Source organism: Tauraco erythrolophus, chromosome 17 (genome assembly GCF_009769465.1).
Source record: "Tauraco erythrolophus isolate bTauEry1 chromosome 17, bTauEry1.pri, whole genome shotgun sequence".
Classification (NCBI taxonomy): domain Eukaryota; kingdom Metazoa; phylum Chordata; class Aves; order Musophagiformes; family Musophagidae; genus Tauraco; species Tauraco erythrolophus.
In genome coordinates this window covers 12,106,055-12,130,994 of record NC_141481.1, presented here as the reverse complement: position 1 = coordinate 12,130,994, position 24,940 = coordinate 12,106,055, and the positions used below count along the sequence as shown (strand labels likewise).

At 47.0% G+C, this 24,940-nt stretch overlaps 2 protein-coding genes across 3 annotated transcripts; one reads left to right on the top strand and one right to left on the bottom strand.

The window, feature by feature from the left end:
* Positions 1–1,856: 1,856 nt before the first annotated feature.
* Positions 1,857–7,022, bottom strand: NT5M (5',3'-nucleotidase, mitochondrial). Its single transcript, XM_009989226.2, has 5 exons — positions 6,759–7,022; positions 3,249–3,349; positions 2,733–2,793; positions 2,201–2,315; positions 1,857–2,014 (listed from the first exon to the last, which is right to left on the bottom strand). The coding sequence occupies exons 1-5, from the start codon at positions 7,020–7,022 to the stop codon at positions 1,857–1,859; spliced, it is 699 nt and encodes a 232-aa protein (XP_009987528.2).
* Positions 7,023–8,796: 1,774 nt separating this feature from the next.
* COPS3 (COP9 signalosome subunit 3) lies at positions 8,797–24,733 on the top strand. 2 transcript variants are annotated; one of them, XM_086621918.1, is made up of 12 exons: positions 8,797–8,888; positions 12,141–12,270; positions 13,965–14,077; positions 14,181–14,230; positions 15,077–15,169; positions 15,876–16,055; positions 17,322–17,462; positions 18,625–18,798; positions 19,681–19,767; positions 20,356–20,469; positions 21,061–21,141; positions 21,400–23,199. In XM_086621918.1, exons 1-12 carry the CDS (start codon positions 8,834–8,836, stop codon positions 21,451–21,453), a joined length of 1,272 nt encoding a protein of 423 aa, XP_086478044.1. In that variant the 5' UTR covers positions 8,797–8,833; the 3' UTR covers positions 21,454–23,199. The 2 variants fall into 2 exon arrangements, with proteins under 2 accessions (XP_086478044.1, XP_086478042.1); XM_086621916.1 differs by lacking the exon at positions 18,625–18,798 and having other exon boundaries at positions 8,820–8,888; positions 21,400–24,733.
* Positions 24,734–24,940: the final 207 nt, after the last annotated feature.

The window sequence follows — 24,940 nt, the reverse complement described above, 5'->3', positions numbered from 1 at the left end:
GGGACAGCTCTTCTCCAACACTGGGCAGAGGAGAAGCAGCAGCGGCTGCTTTCTGGTGCTGCAGCCGGTGCCAGCTGGGTCACTGCAGTTCAAGGCCGGGGTGGTGAGGGCTCGGGGAGGCAGGAACAAGCTGGGCAGGGGAGCAAGATGCTGTGGGCACAGTTATGCATAAAGCATCCCTCTTGGAGCTGCCCCTTGGTCCAAACGCTCCCTTTTCGGTGCCCAGCTGCAGCTTCCCAGCAGCACCGGCCGCTCCCAGAGCTCAGCAGCCCCAGCACGGCCATCCGGCACTGGCGGCTGGCACAGACAGCTCCATACACCGCAGCCTCTTCGCACCAGCCAGGTGACCGAACACCTCACTGCAGGAATCCCAGCACGGGGTGAGCGGGGCCGGCAGCACGCTCTGTCCCCAGACATCCAGAGCCGGGACAGCGGCAGAGCCATGGGCAGCTGCAGAATGAACTAAGCCTGTGATACTGCCTCATGGGCACCTCTGATGGGCTCCCCAGCCTCTAACAGCAACGTGCCCCCAACCTCTTCCCTTGTGGTATGTGAGGACTGAAAACAGCATCCGTGGCCGTGGCAATCCTCCACCAACACACCCCTCAACCTGCCCTATGGACACCCCTGGTGCCTCTGCTCTACCCACTTCTCAGCGATGCTGGAGCTCCTCCACCAGCCCCCCCTTCTCCACCCAGCACCATCTTCCCAGGTGGCTCTGCACCGAAGGCTTTAGGATGCTCTGTGGCATCGACTGTCCCAGTGCCTGACCCCGGTGGGATGCAGCACCCAGAAGCCTCTGTGTGGAAGCACACTCAGAGCTTTCCTGGCAGGCTGATGTCGGGCACTACCAGGAGGAGGGAGGTGGGGTGATTTGACCACGCAGCCTGTGTGTGCAGACCTTCTTGGCTTTGAAATCCAAGGAGCTACCGTCCGATCACCAGCTGGCAGGGAGAGCCATGAGCTCCTGCAGGAACTGCCTGGCTCCCAGGAAGGGCTGGTGCTGGCACTGCCGCTACCTGCTCCAGCAATGCCCTGGGCGAGCGGCCCGCAGGCGATGAGCAGGTGGAAGGAGAGCCCCTCTCTTCATCCCAAATCAGCTCTAAAGCTGCAGCAGCTCCTCAGGGATGAGGACAGGTGGGGATCCCTCCCACCAGCGGGAGGACAGCTACATCTGGGGTGTGACAGTGCCTCAGGGCTACTTGCCCACGGCCAGATCCATGCAAGGAGTGGTACCATCCCCATATCCCACTGCAGGGACTCTTCCCACAGGGAAGTACATAGCCGCCCCATTGCATCAGCTGCAAGGAATGGCACAGCTGAGGCAGTGCAGGGAGCCTGGGTAGCATCTGCCGGGTACCCCTGCCCCTCCAGTTGCCCCTCTCCCCGGAGCCTGGCACCAGCCAGGAAAGAAACGTCCCTCAAGGCAGTCCCTCAGGATGAAGCCCTGTGAGGATGCATCAAGCCATCCTGTGCCATCCCCAACTGCAACGCAGAGGATGGAGAGCAGGTCGATGCCACGCAGCGCACCGGACAAGGGCAGTGACATGCTGAGGGTGACCTCGTCTGTCAAACGACGGGCTGGCCTCGTGGGGGAGCACACACGCAGCACAGAGACGTCCAGAGCTGATGAGAAACGTCCCCTGGCCAGGCTGCCAGGTCCCTGGTGGCACAGCCAGGCTGAGGTCCGTTCTCCAGGTCCAGTTGGCCACGGTGCGTCAGCTCACCGTCCTCTTCCTCTCCGCAGCAGGGTCAACGTCCATCTGTCTGTCCATCCACGGTTTCAGCCTTCAGCCGGACTCTGCAGGGACACGAGCAGGTGGCCACAGCCCTGGGCGGCCGCAGGAGGCTGACAATTAGGCAGCCTGGCCGGGTGGCAGGCGTTTGCTGTCCAGAATGGCCTTCCAGTCGTCGGTCCAGGACTGCAGCCTGCGGCTGGGGGGCTTCAGCTGCAGGTGCTTGTTGTGGCAGGCGGTGAAGAGCACGTGCTCCCAGCTGGGGTTCAGCTCAGCCCCTGCAAAGCAAGGAGAGAGGTTGGTTCTCTGGACAACTCTGCAAGACACAGAGGTTGACCTTACTCCAACATGAGGAACCTGCAGACACAAACCCCTAATGAGAACCTAATCAAGCAGAGAGGGATCAGCTCCCATCACCCCTATACCACCTCCGGTCTTCCCTGCCCACTCCGCACCTCCCTTACCTGTTATATCAGGTCTGTCATCTATAAGCAGGTCAGCAGAAACCACCGTCTTATCTCGTGTCAGAACGATCTGCTCAAGAAACTCGGGGCCGAAGTGCTTCTCCACCCAGGCGTACTGGAAGGCGAGGGACGAGCGGTGAGCGCGGGCACGGGAAGGCTGATGGATGGGGCAGGGGCTGCTCGGCAGAGCGGCAGCAGAGCCCAGCACGAGCCCTGGCCTCCACGCAGGGAGGACATCCCACTTAGTAAGTTCATTAGTGGGAAGGATTCGGATGCTGCTGGAGCACAAGTTCTTTTAAAGCCAAACAGCTTTTGACATCGTGATGAAATATTAAGACCAAGTGTCTCACTGCACGCAAATGGCAGAGCTTGGCCGACGGCGGAGCTGCCACTCTGCAAAGATGCTTGGGAACAAAATTGGTGGAGCAGGGAAACTTTGCTGCCGTTTCACAGCCAGAGGCACGTGAGGGTCGGCGGGCTTTCGCCAGGCAGTGCGGTATGGGAGGGGGAGCTGGGATTTGGACTGGCTCACCTTCTCATAAGGGCAGTAGCGGTACTTCTTGATCGGGCTTGTGCAGATGAACACGTCGGTGCTGCCATGAGGAGAGAAATGGGAGCAGAGTGTCAGTCCAAGCACGCTGATCAGACCCTGCTCCCCCTCGAGATGTACCTGGCTGCCTCTGCAAGACCCTGCTCGGTGCCTGAGCAGGCAGGTGCCCAAAGCAGATCCCCCGCCACACACAGATCAAACTGGGGTGATTTAAGATGTTAATCCCCCATCTCGCAGGATCTCACACCCGCAGCACAAGTTCCCCTTTTCGTCACCCTTGCTGGAAACAGAGAACTGAAGGAAAGGGGCTGCACATGGCTGATTTTTTTGGCAACTGCTCCAGGAGCCAAAGCCCCCTCTTTCCTCCCATGCCGGGCAGGCTGGTTGGCATTTTTAACACTGATGTATTCAGTGCTTCTGCTGAGAGGAGCTTGAGCCTGCAAAGCCACTGCTGCTCCCCCGTCCATTCCCCAATACCACAGGCACGTCCCTACTCACTCTGCCAAATTTGCCATTTGCTTCACAGCTTCCACAGCCCCAGGGAGTGGGTCCAGCTCGATGAAGAAATTCTTGGATTCCCAGATGCTGATGGCTTTCTCCTGTGAGGGGGAAGAAAGTAGTTATTGTACAGGGCTTCTTACTGTTCTTCTCCTTGCATGTGCATCTTCCCCACCCTTTGCTAGGACAGAGGATGGTGACAGTGAGAAAGTTGGGAGCCCTGGCTCTGGTCTCCTCCTGCTAACCCACTTTGCCTCTGTGGGTTCCTCTGTTCCCCACCTCCCAACCTACACCCATCCCATACAATTTAGATTGAAGATGCTCTGGAGCAGGCTTGGTTTTGCCAGTGCAGCCCCAGACACAGAGGGAGCAGCACATTCCTTCAAGGCAAAACACTGAGATTGTCCAGAACTGAACCAAACTCTGGGTCTGCATCTGGAAGGGCACCTGGGCATTTCCACATGGATCTGGCTGACATGGCCTGGTAGCCCTGCTGTAACGTGATGCTGTTCAGCTCCAGATGCTGCCTGGCCTATTTGTCTCAATCAGATCACTTAAAATAGCAGCTGGGCTGCTCTCCTAGGAGAAAGTGTATTACAGGTTGAACTACATGTCAGGATGAATGCAGATGCTCTTCCTCAGGGATGCCTGGGCAAGGTCTACCAGGCAAATAGAGCATCTCCAGGCAAGGGTTTGAAACACTTAACATGCAGGTCAGCAGCTGAGATGCTCTGGTATGGCACACCGGGAGAGCAGAGCAGAGAGAGACCACAGGGAGCAAGACCTTGGGACAAGGGCAGAGTCCAGGGACTGCCCGCAATGGGTCCAGCACGGCTCTAAGGAACAGCATCCTCTGCACTCCCTCAAACAGGTAATGGGCTTGTCAGATGCCAAACAAAGTGATTATTTGGCAAAGATGCTGAGTCCTCAGGGAGGAAAGCCTGGGAGCGCTGCAACACGGCCACAGGCAGAGGAAGCAGCCACGTGCGTGTTGCAACACAGTTGAGCAGCTGTGGCGGGGAGAAGTTGCGAAGGGAGCCCTGCCCTGAAGCACCGGTCTTGATTTTGAGCTGCTCTGTTTCTGTGTTTGAGGAAGGGGAATAGTGACAAAAGGAATTTTAAGCTCATCTTGGCCTTCTTGTATTGCTCAGTATGGAGGCGCCATAGGGAGAGCAGCCTCAGGGATGCTTATATGGCAGTTCGTAGAGCTCACAGCAACAAACAGGCTGGTTGGACATGCCAGCGAGACTTGCAGCTCCCTCCTGCCTGATGAGTGTGAATCTAGTGGGTAACCACCACGTTTTGCCTTTACTACACCTGTACTGGGGGAAGAAAGTTGCTAACCATGAGCAACTGGGGCTTTGCTGGGAACTCCAGGCTCAGGGCAGCAACATCCCAGAGCAAACACAGGGAACACTTGGGGAGTCATGTTCTGCTTCATCCTGCCAGCTGCCTGTGCCAAGACGCTGGCTGCGCACCTTGCCTGCTCTCAGGAAGATGAAGACAGGAACCCATTACACATTTGGGCACTGAGTGTTTAACACGACACGCCAGAATCAAACCCTGTATTTCTCAAAAAATCCCAGGTAACGTGAGAAGACCAGACACCCAATTGAAAAGGAAAGACCACTCAGATCAACTGTTGCACTCTTGCTTTTTGCCTGAGCAGCAGAAAACATCGGTGGTTCAGAGGAGGGAAGAAAAGCCTTCTTCACTCGTGTTCGAAACGAAACACGCTGATTTGGTGCAAGAGAGTCAGCAGAAATGCCTCCTGGCACCATGACAAGAACAGCCACCCTAAGAGCTTGCCACGGGGCCAGGCAAACATTCAAATGCCAGTTGCTCTGCTTTAGACCTGGGAGCAATGATGTTTTAAGATGCGGACTGAAGTTGCACAAGAAACATCTGAGAAATGCGGCCTGATGCAGCAAAGCACTTCAAACTGCGCTGAAGTGTTTTCTTACAGCAAGGACTTCCGTAGCTGTTCTGCTCCCACTTGTGTCAAAAAGCATTTTGCAATCAAGCTCGATGAGGGAAGAACTAAGCTCATCTTGAAGAAAAGACCCATTTGTCTCCCAGAGCCAGAATAAGTCCCCGCGGCACCGCAGCCAGAACACTGCCCAGCAGATGGAAAAATCCCGCAGGCTGGGAATCCCACCACATGCCGGGTAGGACAGACCCTTGGTTTCCTTCTTCTTATCTCTCCCCACGAGCAACTTCTCTACCCATCCAGGGCTTCCCATCCTTCCAGGTCTGTGTGTTCTGAGCATTGCTGAGCTGTTGTTCTCCCTTTCGGAGCTGGGACCTTCAGCTCGTTGGACTCTTTGTCTCCTGTTTTCTGGTTTCCTCCAGCAGGTTGATGGTGATCTCTGATGAAGAGAGACTAGAACGGCTCATACGCCCGTAGCCACAGAGCAGCTCCTACTCTCTTTATCCCTGGTCTGAAACCACAGCTGAAATCAGAGCTGCCCTGAGGTTGGTCAGTGGAAGTTTTCCTACTTGTTCAGCCCAAGGTTTTGGTGGTTTTACGTGATCACAGCAGACACAAGATAAGCTCACTTCATTTAACACATCCAAAGTAGTTAAGATCAAGAAAAAAAAGAATTATCATGCATTAACCCTGCCAAACATTTAGCATCTGCCTTACTGCATGAATGATGTCCTCCATTTCCCTTTCTCAATCCCAGCTAGAGAAGACGCTCATCAAACTGTTTAGGACTTTGCCAGTGGGAGAGCCCCAGTCCTTATTCACGCCCCCTTCCTTGTAGCCATCATAGCACCAAGGACAAGAGTACTTTTATTTGCTGTAATTCCTTTCCACTAGTGCAACTGCAATCCACAGATGAGAACACAGACACCCCATCGAGATGGGAAACCTGTAGAGGTAGAAACTGACTTCATGCAGCCCTCAGCCCTTCACTGAACGATAAAGTACAACATAAAGAGAGCTTCTGCTTTTAGGCTTTAATTATTAAAATGAATACAAGCATTTTCAGGCATGGAGGGCTTGGGGTTGTTTCAGTTTTAAGTAAGCCCTCACACGAAGCATGAATTGCATGGTTTGCTCTCAACTTCCCTGCTGCATCCCACCCCTCACGTTGCTGTTCAGCAATTATTTACTTTAATAATCCACCCAGGAACAGCATCAATCCATGCAGCTTGGACAAAGCAGAGCTAGAAAAAAAACAGCTATGCAATTTGGGGTATTTTAAAACAGATGTTCTGAAAGATCTCCTTTCCTTGCATCTATCTCCATCCATGCATGCAGGGAAAAAGAGACAGATGTGCATGAAAAGAGTTGGATTTCTGGGAAAAGAGGCACCGCTGGAAGCCCTCCTACGTGCAGACCTGTACCTGTGTTTCCGTGGGAGATCCGGCCAGCACCCGCAGCCCTCCCCAGCGCTGCACCCACAAGCTGGGGGCCAGTGGGTCCCACAAGGCCGGAGCTCCAGCTGCACGGCACAGAGGGAACAAGAGCCACGCGCAGAGCCGGGGGATGCAAAAACTCACACTCAGCTCAGGTCCCAGGCGCCCGTATTGCTCCGACACCCAGAAGCCCCTCCGGTCCTCCAGGGCAATGTAGGGCTTGTCGGGGTACCTGGCCCTGAACTTCTTGAGGAAGCCTCCCTCGAAGTCAGCCAGGACCCCGTCCATGTCCACCAGCACCCGCAGAGCCCTGCGGGACCCCGCTGTGGGGCCGATCCCCCTGCCCAGCCCTGCAAAGGGGCCGCAGCGCCGAGGCCGCAGGTGCAAGAAGCTGCTCAGCAAAATCATGGTGGAGGGGGGTTTGGGGCAGGGGATGGGGGGGTGGGTGTCCGGGAAGGGCGGGGGGGGGGGGGGGGGCTTTATTTCAAGCACGCACCCTGCAAGCAGGCGGCCCTGCCAAGCACGTCCCCTGGCAGCAGAAGGAAGGAGCGGGGGGGATGCGGGGGGGATGCGGGGGGGGATGCAAGGGGGAGCAAAGGGGCAGCAGGGGGGGTGCGGTGGGGATGCAACGGTCCGTCCTCGCCTCCAGCGCCTCCTCCCCTTCCCCGCCCCATCCCTCCCTTGCAGCGAGCGCGGAGCAGGCGGCGGCAGCGGCAGAGGCGGGGGCCGGGGCCGGGGCCGCTCGGTGCACGGCGGTTCGCTCGCCCCGACCCGGCAGTGCAAAGCCCAGTTCCTCTTCCCAGTGCCTGAGCGAGCCCGGAGCGACGGCACCGCCTTAAAGCGGCACAAGCGCCCTACAACGGCGCGGCTGCACCGCGCCGCCCGCCCGCTTTAAGCCTCCCCCGGCCCCAGAGCGGGGGCTGTGCGGGGCGGCGAGCCCCTGCCTCAGTTTCCCTAACTCTCAGCCTCGGGGGCACCCCGCGCCGTCGCTCCATGTCCCCTCGCCTGCTGCGGACCCTTTCTCTCCCCCATCCCCTGCCGACACCCCCCTCCCCCCGCCCCCTTGCGTGTCCCTGCTGGGAGCAGGTGGTGGGTACGTCTTTGGGGGGCACATGTGCGTGGTTTGGGGGCATATATGACGTAGTGATTTTTGCAGGTAAGCTTTGACACAAAATGTACCTATTTCTACCAGCTCATGGGGAGGGGGCATGCTCTGCCCTGGATCTCACTAGATGTGGCACAGCTCTCTCCCCACGGGTGACGGGAACCCATAAAAGATGCTGCCTGAAGCCAGAAGCAGCTTTGACAGCCAGGAACAGCACATGACGATCCGTGTATCCTGACACGGGACCAAAGATTACTCTGGTCAAAAAACACTGCGGGGATTAAAGCTGCGGAAGAAGGGGGAGGCCTCTGCATGTGGCTAACAGGATTAGGCAACCGGCGAGCTGGGAAAGAAAAGATTTTGGTCGATGGCAGTAATACGGCTTCAGTGGCTCCAAAATATTTCGTCTTTCACTTCCAGAATGTTTTCCAGCAGAACACGTTGTCCTTGTTTCGCAGAAAGGGCAAACGAGCGGTAGAGATCGGGTGATTTGGGGAAGGTCAGAGCGTGACGGAAGGAAGGAGAAGCGGCAGGCAGGCTGCGCGTGATGGCGAAGGTTAACAGCGAGGAAAAACGGGAAAAAAAGGTGAAGTTCGAAGTCTGTGTTCTGCTTTCACTTGCGCTGGAGGCACTTCGCTTATTGCAAGGAATGGGATTTCCACACAACGTGATGCTTCTGGCTGAGCAGTGAGGGAACACGCAAGCGTCTCCATGACAGGGAGAACGCTTTCCTGCGTCTTCGCATTGAAGGACAGACAAATTCCCTGCGGAAGGCCCCGTGTGGCGGTGTGAGAACGGCGGGCCACCGCCGAACGGCGGGCCACCGCCCCTCACACCGCCACACGGGGCGGCCGGGTGACGCCATCATGACGTCGCCAGCTTTGCTGAGTCACGGCTTCCCGCACTGAACGGGGCCGCCCTTGCGCTCGACGCGGCGACGCCATTTGCGGGCGGGCGGAGGGAGGGAAGGCGGCGGTTACCATAGCGACGGCGGTTCTCGCGAGAGGCGCGCGGCCTCCGCAGCGGCGGCTGATTGGCTGGCGGCGGCGGCAGTGGGTCCTTCCCGCTTTCCCCCCCCCGCAGCGCGCGCGCGGCCGCGCCGCCAGCCGCCAAGATGGCGTCGGCCCTGGAGCAGTTCGTCAACAGCGTCCGGCAGCTCTCGGCCCAAGGTGACCGTGGGAGGGAGAGCCGCGGGCGGGCCCCGGCGGCCGGCGGGGCTTTGAGGAGGAGGAGGGGGGAGGAGGCGACCGGTGGAGCCCGCCAGGCCCCGCGCGGCTGGGGAGGGCGGGCCGGGGCCTGCTGCCGCTCGCGGCTCTCCCTCAGGCGCGGGGCCGGTGCTCCCCCGGCGGGGCTGGCGGGGTCCTGGCCGGGCCGTCATTCAGGGCTCCTTCGGCGGCCCCGGAGGGATCCCAGCGGGGTTTGGCCGCCGCTGGTTTGACAGGGCGCGGGGAGCCGGCTGTGCCCTTCGCGGTGCTCCTCGTTTCCTCCCCCAGGGCAGCGGCAGGGAATGGTTTTCGGTGGCTGGAGCTCCTGGGTGAGGGGAGTGAAGCCGGCACCGGCGGTCGCGCCGAAATCTGAGCCTGAAAATGAGGGGAGTGGGCATCACCGCGACCTTAACTGGGGTTATGTCGTCCAGCCTGTCCCTGACTGGTGAGCGTGCAGCGTGTGTTGGCAAACACGTTTCGGAAGCGTTAACTCCTGGGAACGGAGTGGAGCACGGGCAGCGGTCCCGCCTCACCGCGTGTGAGGGCCCTGAGACCGCATGTCAGAGCTGCCGTAACCCAGTGTTCAGACAGCGTTTTAATAACCGCAGTTAGAATTCCTCAGTTTCGCTGCCAGGCTCCCATATTTCTTGTGTGGGGGCCCAGCGTTTTCTGATTCGTGAACTTTCTGTCTGTGTTGATCCTCCCTGAAGTGTGTTCTGAGCGTTTCTCTGCACGGGATCTTTGCTCCCTGGAACTGATCAAAAATTGATGCTTTCATCTGTGGCCCCAGGCTTTATCTCTGGCAGTTATTTTGCGTGGAGCTCCAACTTTCTTCTATAGAATCGCAGAACCGTTTGGGTTGGAAGGGATCTCAAAGATCATCTAGTTTCAACCCCCCTGCCATGGGCAGGGACACCTTCCACTACACCAGGTTGCTCAAAGCCCCATCCAACCTGGCCTTGAACACTTCCAGGGATGGGGCAGCCACAGCTTCTCTGGGCAACCTGTTCCAGTGCCTCACCACCCTCTGAGTGAAAAATTTCTTCCTTATATCCAATCTAAATCTCCCCTCTTTCAGTTTAAAGCCGTTGCCCCTTGTCCTGTCACTACACACCCTTGTAAAAAGTCTCTCTCCAGCTTTCCTGTAGGCCCCCTTTAAGTACTGGAAAGCTGCTATAAGATCACCCCGGAGCCTTCTCTTCTCCAGGCTGAACAGCCCCAACTCTCTCAGCCTGTCTCCATAGCAGAGGTGCCCCAGCCCTTGGATCATCACTTTGGTTTAACTTATTTAATATAGAGTATTTTTACTGGGGGTGTCATATGCAAGAGAGAAGGTGTAGGTGCAAACCAGGTGAAAGGTGATTCTTTGTACGTGTGTAGAGAACTACGTGCTGGAGAACTTTTCATTAGACGGTTTTGCGGATGCAAAAGGTTCAAGGGGAAACTGGTTGACTTTATGGAAGTTCTCCCATTAGGGATGAGCCAGAGGGATGTTCTCTGTGAGAAAGTAAATCCAGGCTACAGGAGGTTATGAGAGTGCACAGGAGAAGTACACGTGCTTGTGATGGTGTCGGTTTCTGGTTGTCAGTGTTTGGTTGCAGGGGAGGTGACAGAAACAGGCATTTAGTTGGGCCTTGTTTGGGTGTTTCTACTTATACTGTAGGTTGTTCAGTGTGTGTTTGTTGGTAGAGGGTCGTTTTGGTGGTTTTTGCTTTGTTTTTTAGGGGGATACTAGATGATAGCTGTAGAACGGGCAGATTTTTCTCCTAGGCAGGACACCAGAACTAAGGTTTTGCAATTCTTGAGTACTGTTATCAAACCACAGAGCGTCCTACAAGCTCTGTTCCTTTCCATGCTTATGCCTGGAGTTTTCATTCCATATGGAGAGCGCAGTTTTGGGGACCCGTTTCTGGAGTTCCTGGGCTCTGGTCCCCCATTTGGAATTCTTGATCCCTCTGTTACTGCAAAGCTAATGTTTCATTGCTAGGGCTCCCTAGGTTTCCTTTTTGAAAGGAAAAAGCTGGAGAGTTGAGGATAGTGTAAATCTCTATGAATGGAGCCACTATTCCTCATTTCAGGAAGATGTTTGTAAGGGTGAGAGAACCTCTGTTTTTTCTCTCTAATCTGCAAGGATTGAGCATTGAAACAATAGTCTGCTTTGGAAAAGCGTAATTTTAATTCAAGTAATTGCAGAGGAGAGGAAGAGTTTAAAAGCAGTTCATGATAATTGATCTGCTTTCTTTGTAAGATTTTTTTTTGGGGCTTACTGTACCTTTCTAATTCAAAATAGTTGCCTTTCATGCTGCATTCATCGCTTACAACAAATAGAATAACATTGTAGCATTAATTATACAAAGTAAATTTAAGAACACATTTTTAGATCCTTTTGTTGCAGGTACTTAGTTGTAATTTAATGTCTGCCTCAAAAAAATGCTTACGAGCAGACCTGAAAAGTGGGTAGGGCACTTGAGAAGCAGCAAGGAACAAGCTCTGGGATTGAGATTTTTCAGAAAGTGGAGGAAGCTATTTTTGTTAGTTTTGTGTGGTTTTTTTTTTTTTCCTTATAACACAAGAAACGAGAAACTTTTTCCCTAGAATGCACAAGTGTAGCTAAATTTATCCGCATGAGGCAAAACTTTGCATCACAGTACACTGGTCAAAAGTTTTGTAGACTTGGCTTCGGTGGAGCTGGGTGTTAATGCCAGATCCTGAAGCTCCCTCTGACGAGGTGAGCTAATGCCACTTTTCGTGTTGTGTTTGTGTTCTGAGGGCCTCCTTTGCAATCCCAAAGTCCAGAAGCTTAGCTGTCACCTTAGAAAAAACATGTGGTGGGTACCTCACTTGTTGAAAACTAATGCCTATGGTATTAAAGAAAAGTAAAATCTCTGGGTGATGCTACTTTTTCCTCAGGTTATATAGAATCACAGAACGGTTTGGGTTGGAAGGGACCTCAAAGATCATCCAGTTCCAACCGCCCTGCCATGGGCAGGGACACCCTCCACTAAACCAGGTTGCCCAAAGCCTCATCCAGCCTGGCCTTGAACACTTCCAGGGATGGGGCAGCCACAACTTCTCTGGGCAACCTGTTCCAGTGCCTCACCATCCTCAGAGTGAACAATTTCTTCCATATATATATAGGGAAGCAAGATCTAATGAAGTGTGGGAATGCGCGAGTAATCTCTAATTAAAGTTTGTCGACGATGTTTTGTGTTTCAGGGCAAATGACCCAGCTTTGTGAACTGATCAATAAAAGTGGAGAACTGCTAGCAAAAAATCTTTCCCATCTCGACACAGTGCTTGGTGCCCTGGATGTGCAGGAACACTCGTTAGGCGTTCTCGCTGTCTTGTAAGTGTTGCTTTCTTTTAATTAAATATCTTAGTGGTAAAACTTCAGGCAATGTGCTGAATTGTCAAACGAATGTTTTTCTTTTGGACATAAATGTTTTCCGTCTGCATTTCTTAGAATGGTGCTTAGTTTCCTTCGGTGAGGAACGTTTTATTAATAAAAATACCAAGGCAAATTTGTATTTTCAAAAGAAAAAACTCTGGAGCTTACAAGTGCCATTACTGTCAAATGGTAGTATTAGGGGTTTGTTTTCCTTAAGGCTGTATCTATTTCTCTTGTTTATGTCTTTATTTTTCCATATGTGCTCAGCAAAAGGGTATAAAACTAACTTTTAAAACTTGATTGGCAGGGCATTAGTGTGCTGAACTGTAAGCACAAAGCAACGCTTTTATTTTCCAGCAAAACATGTGTCCTTCTCATAGTTCTTGGGTGTTTGTCCCTAGGCAGCACGAAGGTTCTTGCTGCTGTCTGTAGTTTAAGATCATACCTGAATTGCCTTGGTGATGCTGAGGTGAGGTAAAGATATTTGGCCCTAAAGCTCAAATGATTGTTTCTAGCTGTACCTAACTGCAGGCGAAGCGTCTACAGCTTCTGCTGCTGTTTAAAGTTCTCTTTTAAAGGAAAGATCTGAATTCTAGTCCTGTTCTACTACCCTTTGGAAACAAAATGACTGTAAGACATGGAGGTAATGCACTTTATGTTGCAATTCACTAGCATCTCGTGAAAATGCGTTATGGAATATACAAAAAGCAGGGCATCGGTACTGCGTATCATGGGGTACATGAAAACAGTCGTTAAAACAGGCGGAGGAAGGAAGGTAACTGTTTGTAAGAAGTAATATGCAAAATGTATGGTTTGAAGAAATGGTATCAGTGGAGCGTTTTCCTGGCTGAAACTGTGGCATGGCAGATCCGATGGTGGTAGAGTAAGACTCTCTAAAGAGACAGGGAAGAGGTGGCAGCACATAACCTGGACAGTCATAAGCCTTGTGGGGAAGGACAGCTCATCATCTAGCTGGGTTTGAACTGCATGTTACAGTGTGTAGCAACGCAAGTACAGGCAGAGTTGGATACCCTCCAACAGCATTCAACAGAATTTTCTTTCCTGTATGTTTTTGTGACGTTTGTAGGATGCAGAGGTGGAGAGTTTTCATTGCGCTCAGATGAGAGTAATCGTAGTTCATCTTACAGAAGCAGCAATGTGGCTACATGTAGTCTACAGCCTGTAGGGTGCTGAGGAACCACCAGAAGTGGAGAGAAGCTGGAAGTGAAGAGAAGGAGCTCCTATCAAGAGATACAAGTCTAATAATTTAATAGTTGAGAAATCTTGAGCACATTCAAGCAGGATAGGCAAAAGTGTCCAGAGAAGTCGTGTGGCTGAGTATTAAAATTCATCATCATTAGCCAGTGTTTCTGTTATCGTAACTATTGCACCAGATAAAATGATCTTTGTTCGCTATCGTTTGTCCTAAATTGTAGTTTGCACTAGATTGAGAATGGGGGTGTGCATGGAGAGTGTGTTTCCAAATTTTGTGCAGCTCCTGGGGAAATCTTATGCCATCTGTCATAAACACTTTGGATTTGTTTGCAAGCATCTGCGTGCATCTGCAGAGGCTTAGCAATGGAGATGAAGTTTTTTAATTAATCTCCAAATATGAAGTGTCAAACCTCTTTTTGTTGTTGTTTTTATTTTAGGTTTGTGAAGTTTTCTATGCCCAGCATCCCTGACTTCGAAACATTATTCTCACAGGTGCAGCTTTTTATCAGCACTTGTAACGGGGAACACATTAGATATGCAACAGACACTTGTAAGTTAAGCTTAATTTGAGACTTTAAACATTTTTGTATAGTTTGCTATTGCTGATTTTTCACTATGTTGGTTTTTTCTTTTTTTTTTTTTTCTATATTTAGTTGCTGGCCTGTGCCACCAGTTAACAAATGCCCTTGTGGAGAGAAAACAGGTGAGCAAGTATCATCTAGTATAAATAAGCAACCTACATATCCAAGCTCTTAAAGATGACATTACTAGTGTCTTACTCGCTTCATAAAGATTTACCACTAACTTCAGGTTAAGTAGTTTTGTGCAGCTCCTTACTTGTTAAGTTTACTGAGAGGTAATGAACCTAAACCAAGACTTTAAGATTTCTTTAAGGAAAATGTAAGGAAGATAAATTTTATGGGGAAGAGTCACCTAAAAACATGCTGTCACACACAAACTCGGAAATCTGTAGTACCAAGAATGTTCTCCAAACCATGTGTGCTTGAGTAGGAGAGCTGCAAAAATTATTAGTGCTGGTGAGTCAGTGGTGCTCGTTTCAGTGTTATTCTCACCAGTGTTATATAATGAAATGCCTTAAAATGTAAAGGAAACTTGATTAAGAAATATTTGACCAATGTTTTTGTTGCCAAGATACTGACTTTTTTTAAGCCATTTTAGTGAAATCCAGCCTGAAAGTCTGGTCTAAGTGGAATAAAGCGAGAGCCTTGCTTTTGTTACTTGGTCAGAGCTTAGATGGCATCATGGAGTCAAGAAAGGTTTCCTTATCGATACAAATTACTGTATTCCTGGTGAGGTTGGCTTTGTGGAGCAGAATTGATGGCTTTAGTTTATCAGAAGAAATTGTATAGCCAAGCTTAACTTTATTTTTTGGAGAGACTGCAGTGTCTTACAAAAAGGGAACCTCAAGTTAACTATTACTTAATGGAACCTGTCAATTAGTGTTATTTTTCATTTGTAAGTGTCAACATAAGATCCAATGTGCTGCCATCTATGAGAAATTATCTGAACGAGATGTAATTTCTGACAGCCCCTGCGAGGAATTAGCGTTCTCAGACAAGCCATAGACAAGATGCAGATGAACACAAACCAGCTGACCTCAATACACGCAGATCTTTGCCAGGTAAGGGCAGCATAAGGGCTTTTTACGAGAGTAAAAGCTTATAAAATACCTATAACCCTTTGCAATATGTGAACATGCATTCCTCAATGTAAAAATGGCTTTTAACTGTTTATTTTTCCAGTAATAAATAATATGATACACTGAAATAAAATCCCTTTCTATGAATTTTAACTGCTCAGTGCATGTCCCCAGATCTTTGATTTTCTTGATGACTTCTGAAAGTCCTTCGACATCCCTTCTCTCTGGGCTGAAAGTCACATTCACCTTCTCTTAGGCAGCATAAGGGTAATATCCAGATACTGTTTGCTCAAGTTTGACAAAAGGCGTGTTTGTCTCGGCGTCTTTGGCCTGGATTTGCACTTCTGTCTCATTCTTGGCTCCTGGGATTTAGGGTTAGACAGGAATGTTTAGTGCAATATTTAGTGCTGCCAGCATGGTAGTCTGGAAGGCCTGGGGTTTCAAGCAGCTTTGTCACAATCTAATTTCTTTAGGATTCAGATAATTTATAACACTTCACAATCAGTGTAAAAGGGTTTTCCAGATATCGTGATACAGTGAATGATGTGTGTTACCCCACTAGTGATGTGCACTGTGTTTTGCTCTTGGAGGAGTGAGATTTATTAAATAGTACTAAATTCAACGTCTTCCTCATCGAAATTGGAATGAAAATTGCTAATTTATGAACACTTGATTTGTTTTCTTGTAGCTTTGTTTGTTAGCAAAATGCTTTAAACCTGCCCTCCCGTATCTAGATGTGGACATGATGGATATTTGTAAAGAGAATGGGGCATATGATGCGAAGCACTTTTTATGTTACTACTACTATGGTGGGATGATATACACTGGGCTAAAGAACTTTGAAAGAGCACTCTACTTTTATGAACAGGTAAATTTGAAATAAAATGGTAAGTCTAAAGTGTGAAAGGCAAAAGTAGCATGTGTGATAGTGCTGAGAGAACATACCATTTTTGAATTGCTGCAAGGATAGCAGTAAAAGCTGAACCTAGTATAAAGCACAAGCAGCCTCCAATTAGTTTAATTTTTAACCTTAAGGATGTAATCCTATGGATAGATTTATACTGCTCTTCATTGTTCACATAGGTTTTGGTTTAGCACGTGTGTGCATCTTAGTAGTACGTAATAACTGATTTGGGTTAGTGTTCACTTACTAGCTCTTTTGGGAAAGGTACAGCCTGAATGGTGCTCTTTGATGTATAAAGTGAATTACCAAGCAAACTGTCTTGAGAGGTGTTTTCCTTTAAGAAGGTCTCGTACAGCCAAGTAACTATTGCACCATAAAACTATGCCACTCAAAGGTTGATGTTAAATTTATCTCACTATAAATATTTTTCAAATGCCTGCTTATTACTGCTCACATAGAAGCAGATCACAGGCTGACATTCAGAATTGTGTATTCTTAAAGAAAAAATGGTTCAGTGGTTTTACTAAGACCTTTGCTAATTTTATGAGGGGAGTTATACTTCTTCAAGGCTATTACAATATTTGCTGCTTTTACTTTCTCTGTGAAAGACGAGAAAATTGCGAAATTGGGAAAACTACATTTGTGTATGCGGGGGAAACGTTGTCAAATGTGCAAAATAAACTGGTGCAGCATTTTTATTTTCTGTAAACAAAGGTCAGCTCTTGAGTAGCTAGCAGTATCACAGTAAACTAAAGTCCCTCTTCCCTGTTCTGCAGACCTCTTACCTCTTTCAGCATACTTAAATATGACATCTGATGATGTAACAGCTTTATAAACCTCTTTAAGGATCTGTCTAAATCCAGGTTCTACAGGAACTATGTAATCATTCCTGGTAACAAGTGATTTCTACAGGTGATTTCTAGTACAACTTTAGATGTATACCCAGGAAAGACGTTTTGATTTGATCTTAACAGGGTTATTTTAAGGTAGGCATCCCTGTAACGTAATATATTTTGAGTAGCTTATATAGAATTTACTTTTTTAGGACACTTTTGGATAATTAATTTTGACAGAAGTTAGTTCAGCTTTAAAGCTCAAAGGTGGATTTCATACGTCATCGTATCCTTTTTGCATTCAGCTTTAAACTGAGATTTTTGTTAATGCAGCAGCTACCAGGATCTCCTAGGAAGTGTACTAAATTTCTATTCCATTTCTTTCTTTCTTGCTTAGGCAATAACTACTCCAGCCATGGCAGTCAGTCATATTATGTTGGAATCATATAAAAAGTATATTCTAGTTTCTTTGATACTACTTGGCAAAGTTCAGCAGCTACCAAAATACACTTCCCAGATAGTTGGTAGATTCATTAAGGTAAGTCTTGCGAATACAGGTAAATAATAGAATGACAAAGCCGAATTTGTAAACCATGTTGGCCAGATTTTTTTCTTCTGCCCTTATTTGATGGTACTGTTTAACATCACTGATTGTGGGAAATAATGCGCGATGTGCCAGCGTACAATCTCTTCCTGCCTTTCTAGTGTGCAATAGCTAAAGATTGTCTGGCACCTTCTACGTCTTTTACTAACAAACTGTGGTGTTCATATTGGTGATACAGGTTTTTAAACAAATTTGAAAAAACTTCAGGGTGAATAGGACTTACCGATATTCTCTTTGATGATACTGCACATGCCTTGATAGCACTTTACGTCAGAACTCAAATGTTTAAGACTCGGATTTCACTTGGCTTTCAATACGCAGTGTCCTTCTTGTACAAGCGTTCAACCCGCAACTCCATCTAGTTGAAGTAAGAAATGCTGAATAGCTTATTCCAAACCTCCGGCTTTATAAAGAGTAAAGCTTGTGAAAAACGTGCAAGTTTGGAGTCTGTAAGCATTCTGATCAGGAGGTGTAGGGTGGAAGAGAAAACTGCTATCAAGAGAGTTCCGGTCCTAGATAAATAACACCCTTTTAAAAGCTTTTCGGTTTTTAATTAACACTGAAATTGTTAATTTGAGACCAAAATTTTAAAGAGTTCCAGAAATCCTCTTCTAACTTCAGATACTAATACGCAAGCTCAAACAATTGCCGTTTTTTAAAGTAATTTAGGTGAAGATTCTCTGTTGTCCCTGCTGCGATGTGTCATGGTCAAGGACGACAGTGTCTTAGAGGGTAGAACAAACAGAATGGATGGGCAGTGACTAGTCAATATGCTGCTTACCTTGAATTCAGCTTCCTTCATGTGCCAGTCAGCTGATGGGCTTTTTCTGCTCTCCCATGACTACAGCTGTCACACACAGGTCCCTGGATGTTGTTTACTCAACCTCATATTGCAGTAATACAGATTTAATGTACGAGGATCTATCGCTGCCATAAAGACTTGTATGGGCATTGCCTATTTTTTATGAGGTGCTTGAGCTACTTGCATTTATTTTTATGCCTGCATGGTTTCAAACGTTGAAGTAGTGAATAGATTTTTGTGAGGCTGGTTGAACACCGTGTTCTTTATGAAAGGTTCTGGTTTTTCTAATTGCAGCCTCTTAGCAATGCTTACCATGAATTAGCGCAAGTTTATTCAACCAATAAACCCTCGGAGCTTCGAAATCTGGTGAACAAACACAGCGAAACATTCACAAGGGATAACAATATGGGGCTGGTTAAGCAATGCTTGTCATCTCTCTACAAAAAGAATATTCAGAGGCTAACCAAGGTAAGATGTAGGGATTTTGTTTTGCTGAGAAGTTCTGATTCGTTTTTTCTCCAAGAGCGGATCTCTGAAATGTATTCAATTCCGAGCAAAATAAGGGAGTGATGTTGTGGCGAAACGACTAAAACTGAGATTTGTGTCTCTGAAACAAGTAAGACTGAAATGCTCTATATGAAAGACCAATTCAGCTGGCTACTTATGCATTATTTAAAAGGGGATTCCATATGTCTGTCCATCAGAGGGGTTTGCCCGTGAGATTTTCATACACAATCAATGTAGCTGTGAGCATTGCTACCAAATTACCTTCATCTCTAATGGAAAAATAGGAAACCTAAACTTTACTTCATTAAAGAAGAGTGAGTGGGAGGGACAGATTTTGGAAGTGTCTGAAGTAAAAGGAAGAACAGCAGCAGTGGAGTGATGTGTTCCTTCAGCTGAGAGATCGGATCAATCCTTAAAGATGATGAAGGGAAAGGTGTTTTTATTTTTTTGCAAGCCTAAATGATGTTAGTTGCAGTAGAACTAACCTCAGCAGTAATGCAATACCTGCATCTCTTGAAGGAAACTCAAGGGATGGACAGTCTCCTTATTCATGTGGAAAGGTGAGGAAAGAGGTTGGACGTGGTCAGAACTGTGTCTGGGGTAAAAAGGAATGCGGGAATGGAGTAATGACTCCATTAGTTTGATCTGCATAATGCACAGCGTAACAAATGGGTATTTTTGGAGAATAGCTGACTCCACTCTGGTGCTTTTATAAGAAATAACTATATGATCCACTTCTTTGTTCCCATCAGACTTCAAAACAAGATTGTACAGGGCAGGAAGGATTGATAGGGAAAGTTCTTAGCATCTAGTATTAACCTTTTAATACTTTCTAAATTTCAGACATTTTTAACATTGTCATTACAAGACATGGCAAGTCGAGTGCAGTTGTCGGGGCCTCAAGAAGCAGAAAAATACGTCCTTCACATGGTAAGGCTTGTGACTTGGCTAAAGTGTCCTAGTTTAAAAGCTGATCCAATTTAAGGCTCTTCAAGTGTTTGGATTGGCAATGCATGTTTTGAGTGGCTGAAGAATGGTTCTTTTTCAGGGTGAAGGAAATACTCATTGAATCATAGAATGGTTTGAGTTGGTAGGGACCTCAGTGGTCATCCAGTTCCAACCCCCCTGCCATGGGCAGGGACACCTTCCACTACACCAGGTTGCTCAAAACCTCATCCAACCTGGCCTTGAACTCTTCCAGGGATGGGGTAGGCACAGCTTCTCTGGGCAACCTGTTCCAGTGCCTCACCACCCTCAGTGTAAAAAATTTCTTCCTTAGATCTAATCAAAATCTATCGGTAATACTGTCAGTCTGCTGTGGTGTTTCAACTGTTCTTAAAAAATCTTAAAAAGATATTGTCTGCCTAAGATAAGCCATGCATCATTTGTCTTTGGGAAGTTGTTAGGAAGTAAAAATCAAACAAGTTAAAGATGATTCCACAAGGAATCTGTGTGGTTTAGTTACCTGAAATTCTGTTCTTAGTGATTAACCTTACATTAATCCCTCTCTCATTTCAGATAGAAGATGGTGAAATCTTTGCAAGTATTAATCAGAAAGATGGTATGGTCTGTTTCCATGATAATCCTGAAAAATATAACAATCCAGCTATGCTTCATAACATTGATCAGGAGGTAAATCTTTACGATTTTAACTGCTTTTGAAATTCCTACTGAAGAACCTTAGTCTGTAATCAGAGAGCTGCTGGGAGAAGCTGGTGTACATAACTTACGTGTAGAGATTGAGGATTACAGATCATTGTTTGACTGTTTCACAGTACCAATATTTAAAGGTTTTAGCTCGATAGTCAATTACTGTCAATGCATTCCTTGTTGTATCTTCTGTGCAGCTTGAGATGTTTTGGTAGAGTGACTGCTTAATATTGGTGATGGGAAGTTCCGTGAATTGAATGGATTAGAAAGATTGTTTTTAGAGTTCTAGGCTTCAAGGACCACTTCCACTGGCTGTCGATAACCTGCCTGTAGGTTGAGCTGGTTGACCCTCATGGGGCTGTCTATCAATGGCCTTAAAAAGGATTGTTAGGAAGGCATGGATCAAAATAAGGGAATAAAAAAATGGTCTGACACTTGTTTGGGAGATGAGGGATGAGAACATTGAACTCTTACAATGGCAAAAATTAGTGGTTCTACATAGCACAGCTGTGAAACATCTTGAAGATTGTGTACAAGCTGGACAAAATAATCAGCTTCATATATGTTTTTAAGATGCTGAAATGTATAGAGCTTGATGAACGACTGAAAGCCATGGATCAAGAGATCACTGTGAACCCTCAGTTTGTGCAGAAGGTAATCGATTTAAGTGTCCTGTAGGAACGTGTAAGAGATTCAGTGCAGTGAGTGTGCGTTGCACTGAACGTCGGTATTTACAGTGTTTTAATTACATGTCGTTAATGTGTGCATAAGCATCATGCTTTAAGACAAAAAGGAAGTGCATGTTATTTCATATGCACTTTATTTTCCTACCTGTTAACTTCAAAGAACTGTCTGTCTCAAAGGTAAACCTTCAGACCTGTTTTTGAAAAGAAATAACTCTCTCCCTTCCAGAGTATGGGCTCTCAAGAAGATGACTCAGGGACCAAACCATCCAGTTATTCCTGAAATTAATGTTGCTCACCACTCCGCTTTCAAGTAAAAGCTTATGAAAGAATCACGCCTGGAATAGGGCATTGAGGAGTTCTACGAAGAGAGCAGAGAGAACTGAGCTTTGCTTTTCACCTGGACATTAAGAAAATAAAAGAACACCCTCTCAGTACTGTATAATATCAGAAATATTCTCTGCAAAGAAAAAGGAAATCTCAAAAGAAACCTAAAAGTCTGTTGTGGATTTATTTATCTTCAGATTAACATCGTTAATGCATTAAATAATCTACCTTTTGTTTTAAAGGGTTTGAATGTTGCTGTGTTTCTGTAGCAGTCTTTCTTTTCTGAAAAAAAAAAAAAAAGTGTTATTCAGGGAAGAATACAAACTAGTGTTGGTTCACTTACACGATAATTCCTGGTTTGTTATTCTGTGTTTAAAGTTGGCTCAAAGTGCAGATTCATCCTATGTATGGTGAGGGTAGAGGAGTGGAGTGTAAATTCACTACATGACGATTTGTGTATGCCTGGTGTAGCTGGCTTCTGTCTATTAAATGATGAAATAAGAACTGTGTTCTTCCCAAAAGGATGAGCATGTTCACGAGTCCTTGTGAGGCGGTTTTGCTGAAAAGCAGTAATTGCTCTAGGGAATCCATACATGACAGCTATTTATGATTTTAACTTTCTGGTACAAAATATCTCCTAAAAACGTTTGCTCTTAGATCAAACTTCTTAGACCTAACCAAAAGGAAATTTGGAAGATGGTGTTCTGGAGGATTATAGATATGAAGTTGTTCACACCGAAAGAAATGTAAATTTTTTCTCATACAATTTTTTCTCAATACAATTTCTCAATATAATCTTTTTTCTCATAAAATTGGCATGAAGATATTCATCAGGCTGATACCTTCCTGTGGTGGAAATCAGTTTAAGTGAAGGTGATGCTCTAGATCTTTGTTTCCAAAGAAAATAATTCTACGTGGAACACAAATAGAATTCTATACAGCTCTCAGAATGAAGGATTTTATTTGGAGATAACATGCCGGAATGCTAGCTGGTTTTTAATCCCCTATTTTAAACATAAAAAATTTGTTGTTGGATTCTTTAAGTGCTTCACCCCTTAAATCAATGGGCTCTTGACTTTTCTGTAGCTCTCATGTATCTGAAGATTCTCACTGTTCAAACGCCTTTGAAACACTTCACGTCCATGCACATCTCCTACTAGCCAGGCATAAAATAAACCTGTCATCAAGTCGGCATGTGAGAAGCTCAGCATCCAGTGCTTCCTACTTCAACGCCTGACTAGGAGCTGCTTGCTATCACTAACCTGCCAGCTTTTTTTCAGGAGCCTAAGTGGGAGCTAAGCATTTCTCTCTCGCTATGTGAAGCTTGAATGTATTGAGGTCACCCGTGGTTGAAAATACTCTGTGCTTCCAGCACCGATGCAGAACTGTTGGGGTTTTCCTTTAAAATTGGTGTCTTAATTCCAGCAGAGCATCTGTGCCAGCGGTCTGCTTTCTAGTAGAAGAGATGTGTCCTCAGGTTGTTCTCTAGGTGGTGAGTGATGGTTTTAAAAGTATAAAATAGCAGTTTAGTATTGCACACAGCATAGGTCCCTGGTGGTCATAGCTCACCACTGAGTTCTTGTGCTTCCTGTCATAGACACTTCCATCTTTGAAGGCAACTTTCACACTTAAAGCAAAATCTTGGGTTTTTCTCATAACTTGCCTTACCGGTCTTGTAATTAAAGATATTTATGATTTTTTTTAACGTTTTTTTCCTAGTTAATCCTGCAGTGATTTCAATGCTGAACATGCTTCTCCAGTTTTCCTCTCTGGTACTGCGGAAGTGTTTAAATTAGTAAATTAGTCATGGCTGTGGGCTCAAGCACAAAGCTGGGTTGTCCAAGTGTTCACAGCCACGTGCGTAGCCATAGAAAGGACTGCAAATGACTAACCCCCTGACTGCCACCTATACAGAAACGTGGGTGGCTCGCCTTTCGTTGGCAAGGGCTTAACTCGCCAGGAGGGGAGAAGGTGTGCAGGATGCTTTCATGAAGTTGGAGAACAACCAGGAATGTCTGCTTCTACAGTGGCTGAGCTTTTATACCACTAGTTCCTGTTGGTGAGCGTGGATTTACCTGCCGACAGCTGCAGGGTGGCTTTCTGCCTGTGGAATAGCATGTGAACTAGTATATGCAGCTGGCAAACAGCAGCTATGTTTTCTTTTCTTTTTTGCCTAAAGTAGATAAAATAAATCCATACTACACATCAAAAGGGTAGTACAAATAGCTATGTAATATTTTCAAATGATACATTATGCTATTTTTCTTAATCTGACCTTGAAGAAGGCAAATGCTTTTGAAGTTGCAGAACTGCTACTGTTCCTTTTCTGACGTGGGTAGTTGTGCTATAAAACTCTGCTGCTGAAAATTCCAAGTCAGATCCCACCTGGAGAATCGGTAGAGATAAAGCAGTTACCGAAAGTGCTTCGGGGAAGGCCTTTTAAGTAATAGTTTGATGAACACGTATGGTCTGGCATCTGCATGTCTTGAGATACTGTCGAAATTAAGTCAGATTTTTAATGAAGTAGCTCTTTTAAGTCTTGGAACTAATTGCATGGGCTGTGATCAGCTGAGATGCTTTGAGAACACTTGAGCTTTCTGGTTTTAATTTGTATTTATTGCAGGGAAGGACTTTTGATCAAATAGAAGAACACTGTGTCTATACTTCTCTGAACTTAGCCTCTCAGAGGTCCTGTGGCTAGTTCTTCCTGTCATGCATGGCCACAAGATGTGCTCACGAAATACTGAGTGCATGCTTTGAGATATAACGCCCATTTGCATGACTCTTAATTAGCAAAGGCATAAAGTGCAGTTCTGAAGGTAGCATTAGACGTGCAGCTACAGTCGTGAGCCACAGGAGGGGTCTGTAGTTCAGTTATTAGCAGCAGGTATTCAAATGTTCCTAAGAAGAAATGGTTAGAAGCTCTTTGTGTACAGCCCCTTCTGGTTTTGTGGCACTCAGGAGCCCCAGTTCATAACCTCTGCTAACACCCTGGTAGCACTGCCATGGCACCACATGCTTTTTGCCTAACTCCAGCTGCCTCTTTCTATCCCATTTCCCTTCTCTATTCTCCAGTACAACCCGTTGTGTGTGTTGTCACAGGCATCTGTATATTTGACGAAATGTTTTCTGCATGGCCAGACTGGCTGAGGAGGTTAGTCCTGAGAAGCTGTTTAAATGTACTATTGGAAAATAAAGATACCAAACGAGTCGTTCTTAGTTTGTCTTAAATGAGATAGTAGGTCTTTTGTATTTGGCTTTTCCTTAGGTTTTTTTTGGGGGGGAGTCTTTTGTCCTTGTTGCTTCTCAGGACACGTGATTCTGGCTGACTGGTGGGAGACTGCTAGTTGTCTGCTGCGTGTGGCAGTGCCCTCTGCTCAGGAGTTGTTATCTTGGAGCTTTCCTGAACTATCTTGAGTAGAAATAGTTGTTCTTTTCGTGCA

Excerpts from the sequence above, each read along its gene's own strand:
- COPS3 (XM_086621918.1), top strand. The coding sequence starts at position 8,834 with ATGGCGTCGGCCCTGGAGCAGTTCGTCAACAGCGTCCGGCAGCTCTCG. Across the intron at positions 14,231-15,076 it reads CCCTTGTGGAGAGAAAACAG|CCCCTGCGAGGAATTAGCGT; the intron begins GTGAGCAAGTAT and ends AATTTCTGACAG. Across the intron at positions 21,142-21,399 it reads ACCCTCAGTTTGTGCAGAAG|AGTATGGGCTCTCAAGAAGA; the intron begins GTAATCGATTTA and ends TCTCCCTTCCAG.
- NT5M (XM_009989226.2), bottom strand. The coding sequence starts at position 7,022 with ATGATTTTGCTGAGCAGCTTCTTGCACCTGCGGCCTCGGCGCTGCGGC. Across the intron at positions 3,350-6,758 it reads GCCTGGGACCTGAGCTGAGT|GAGAAAGCCATCAGCATCTG; the intron begins GTGAGTTTTTGC and ends TCCCCCTCACAG. Across the intron at positions 2,316-2,732 it reads GCTACTGCCCTTATGAGAAG|TACGCCTGGGTGGAGAAGCA; the intron begins GTGAGCCAGTCC and ends CTCGCCTTCCAG.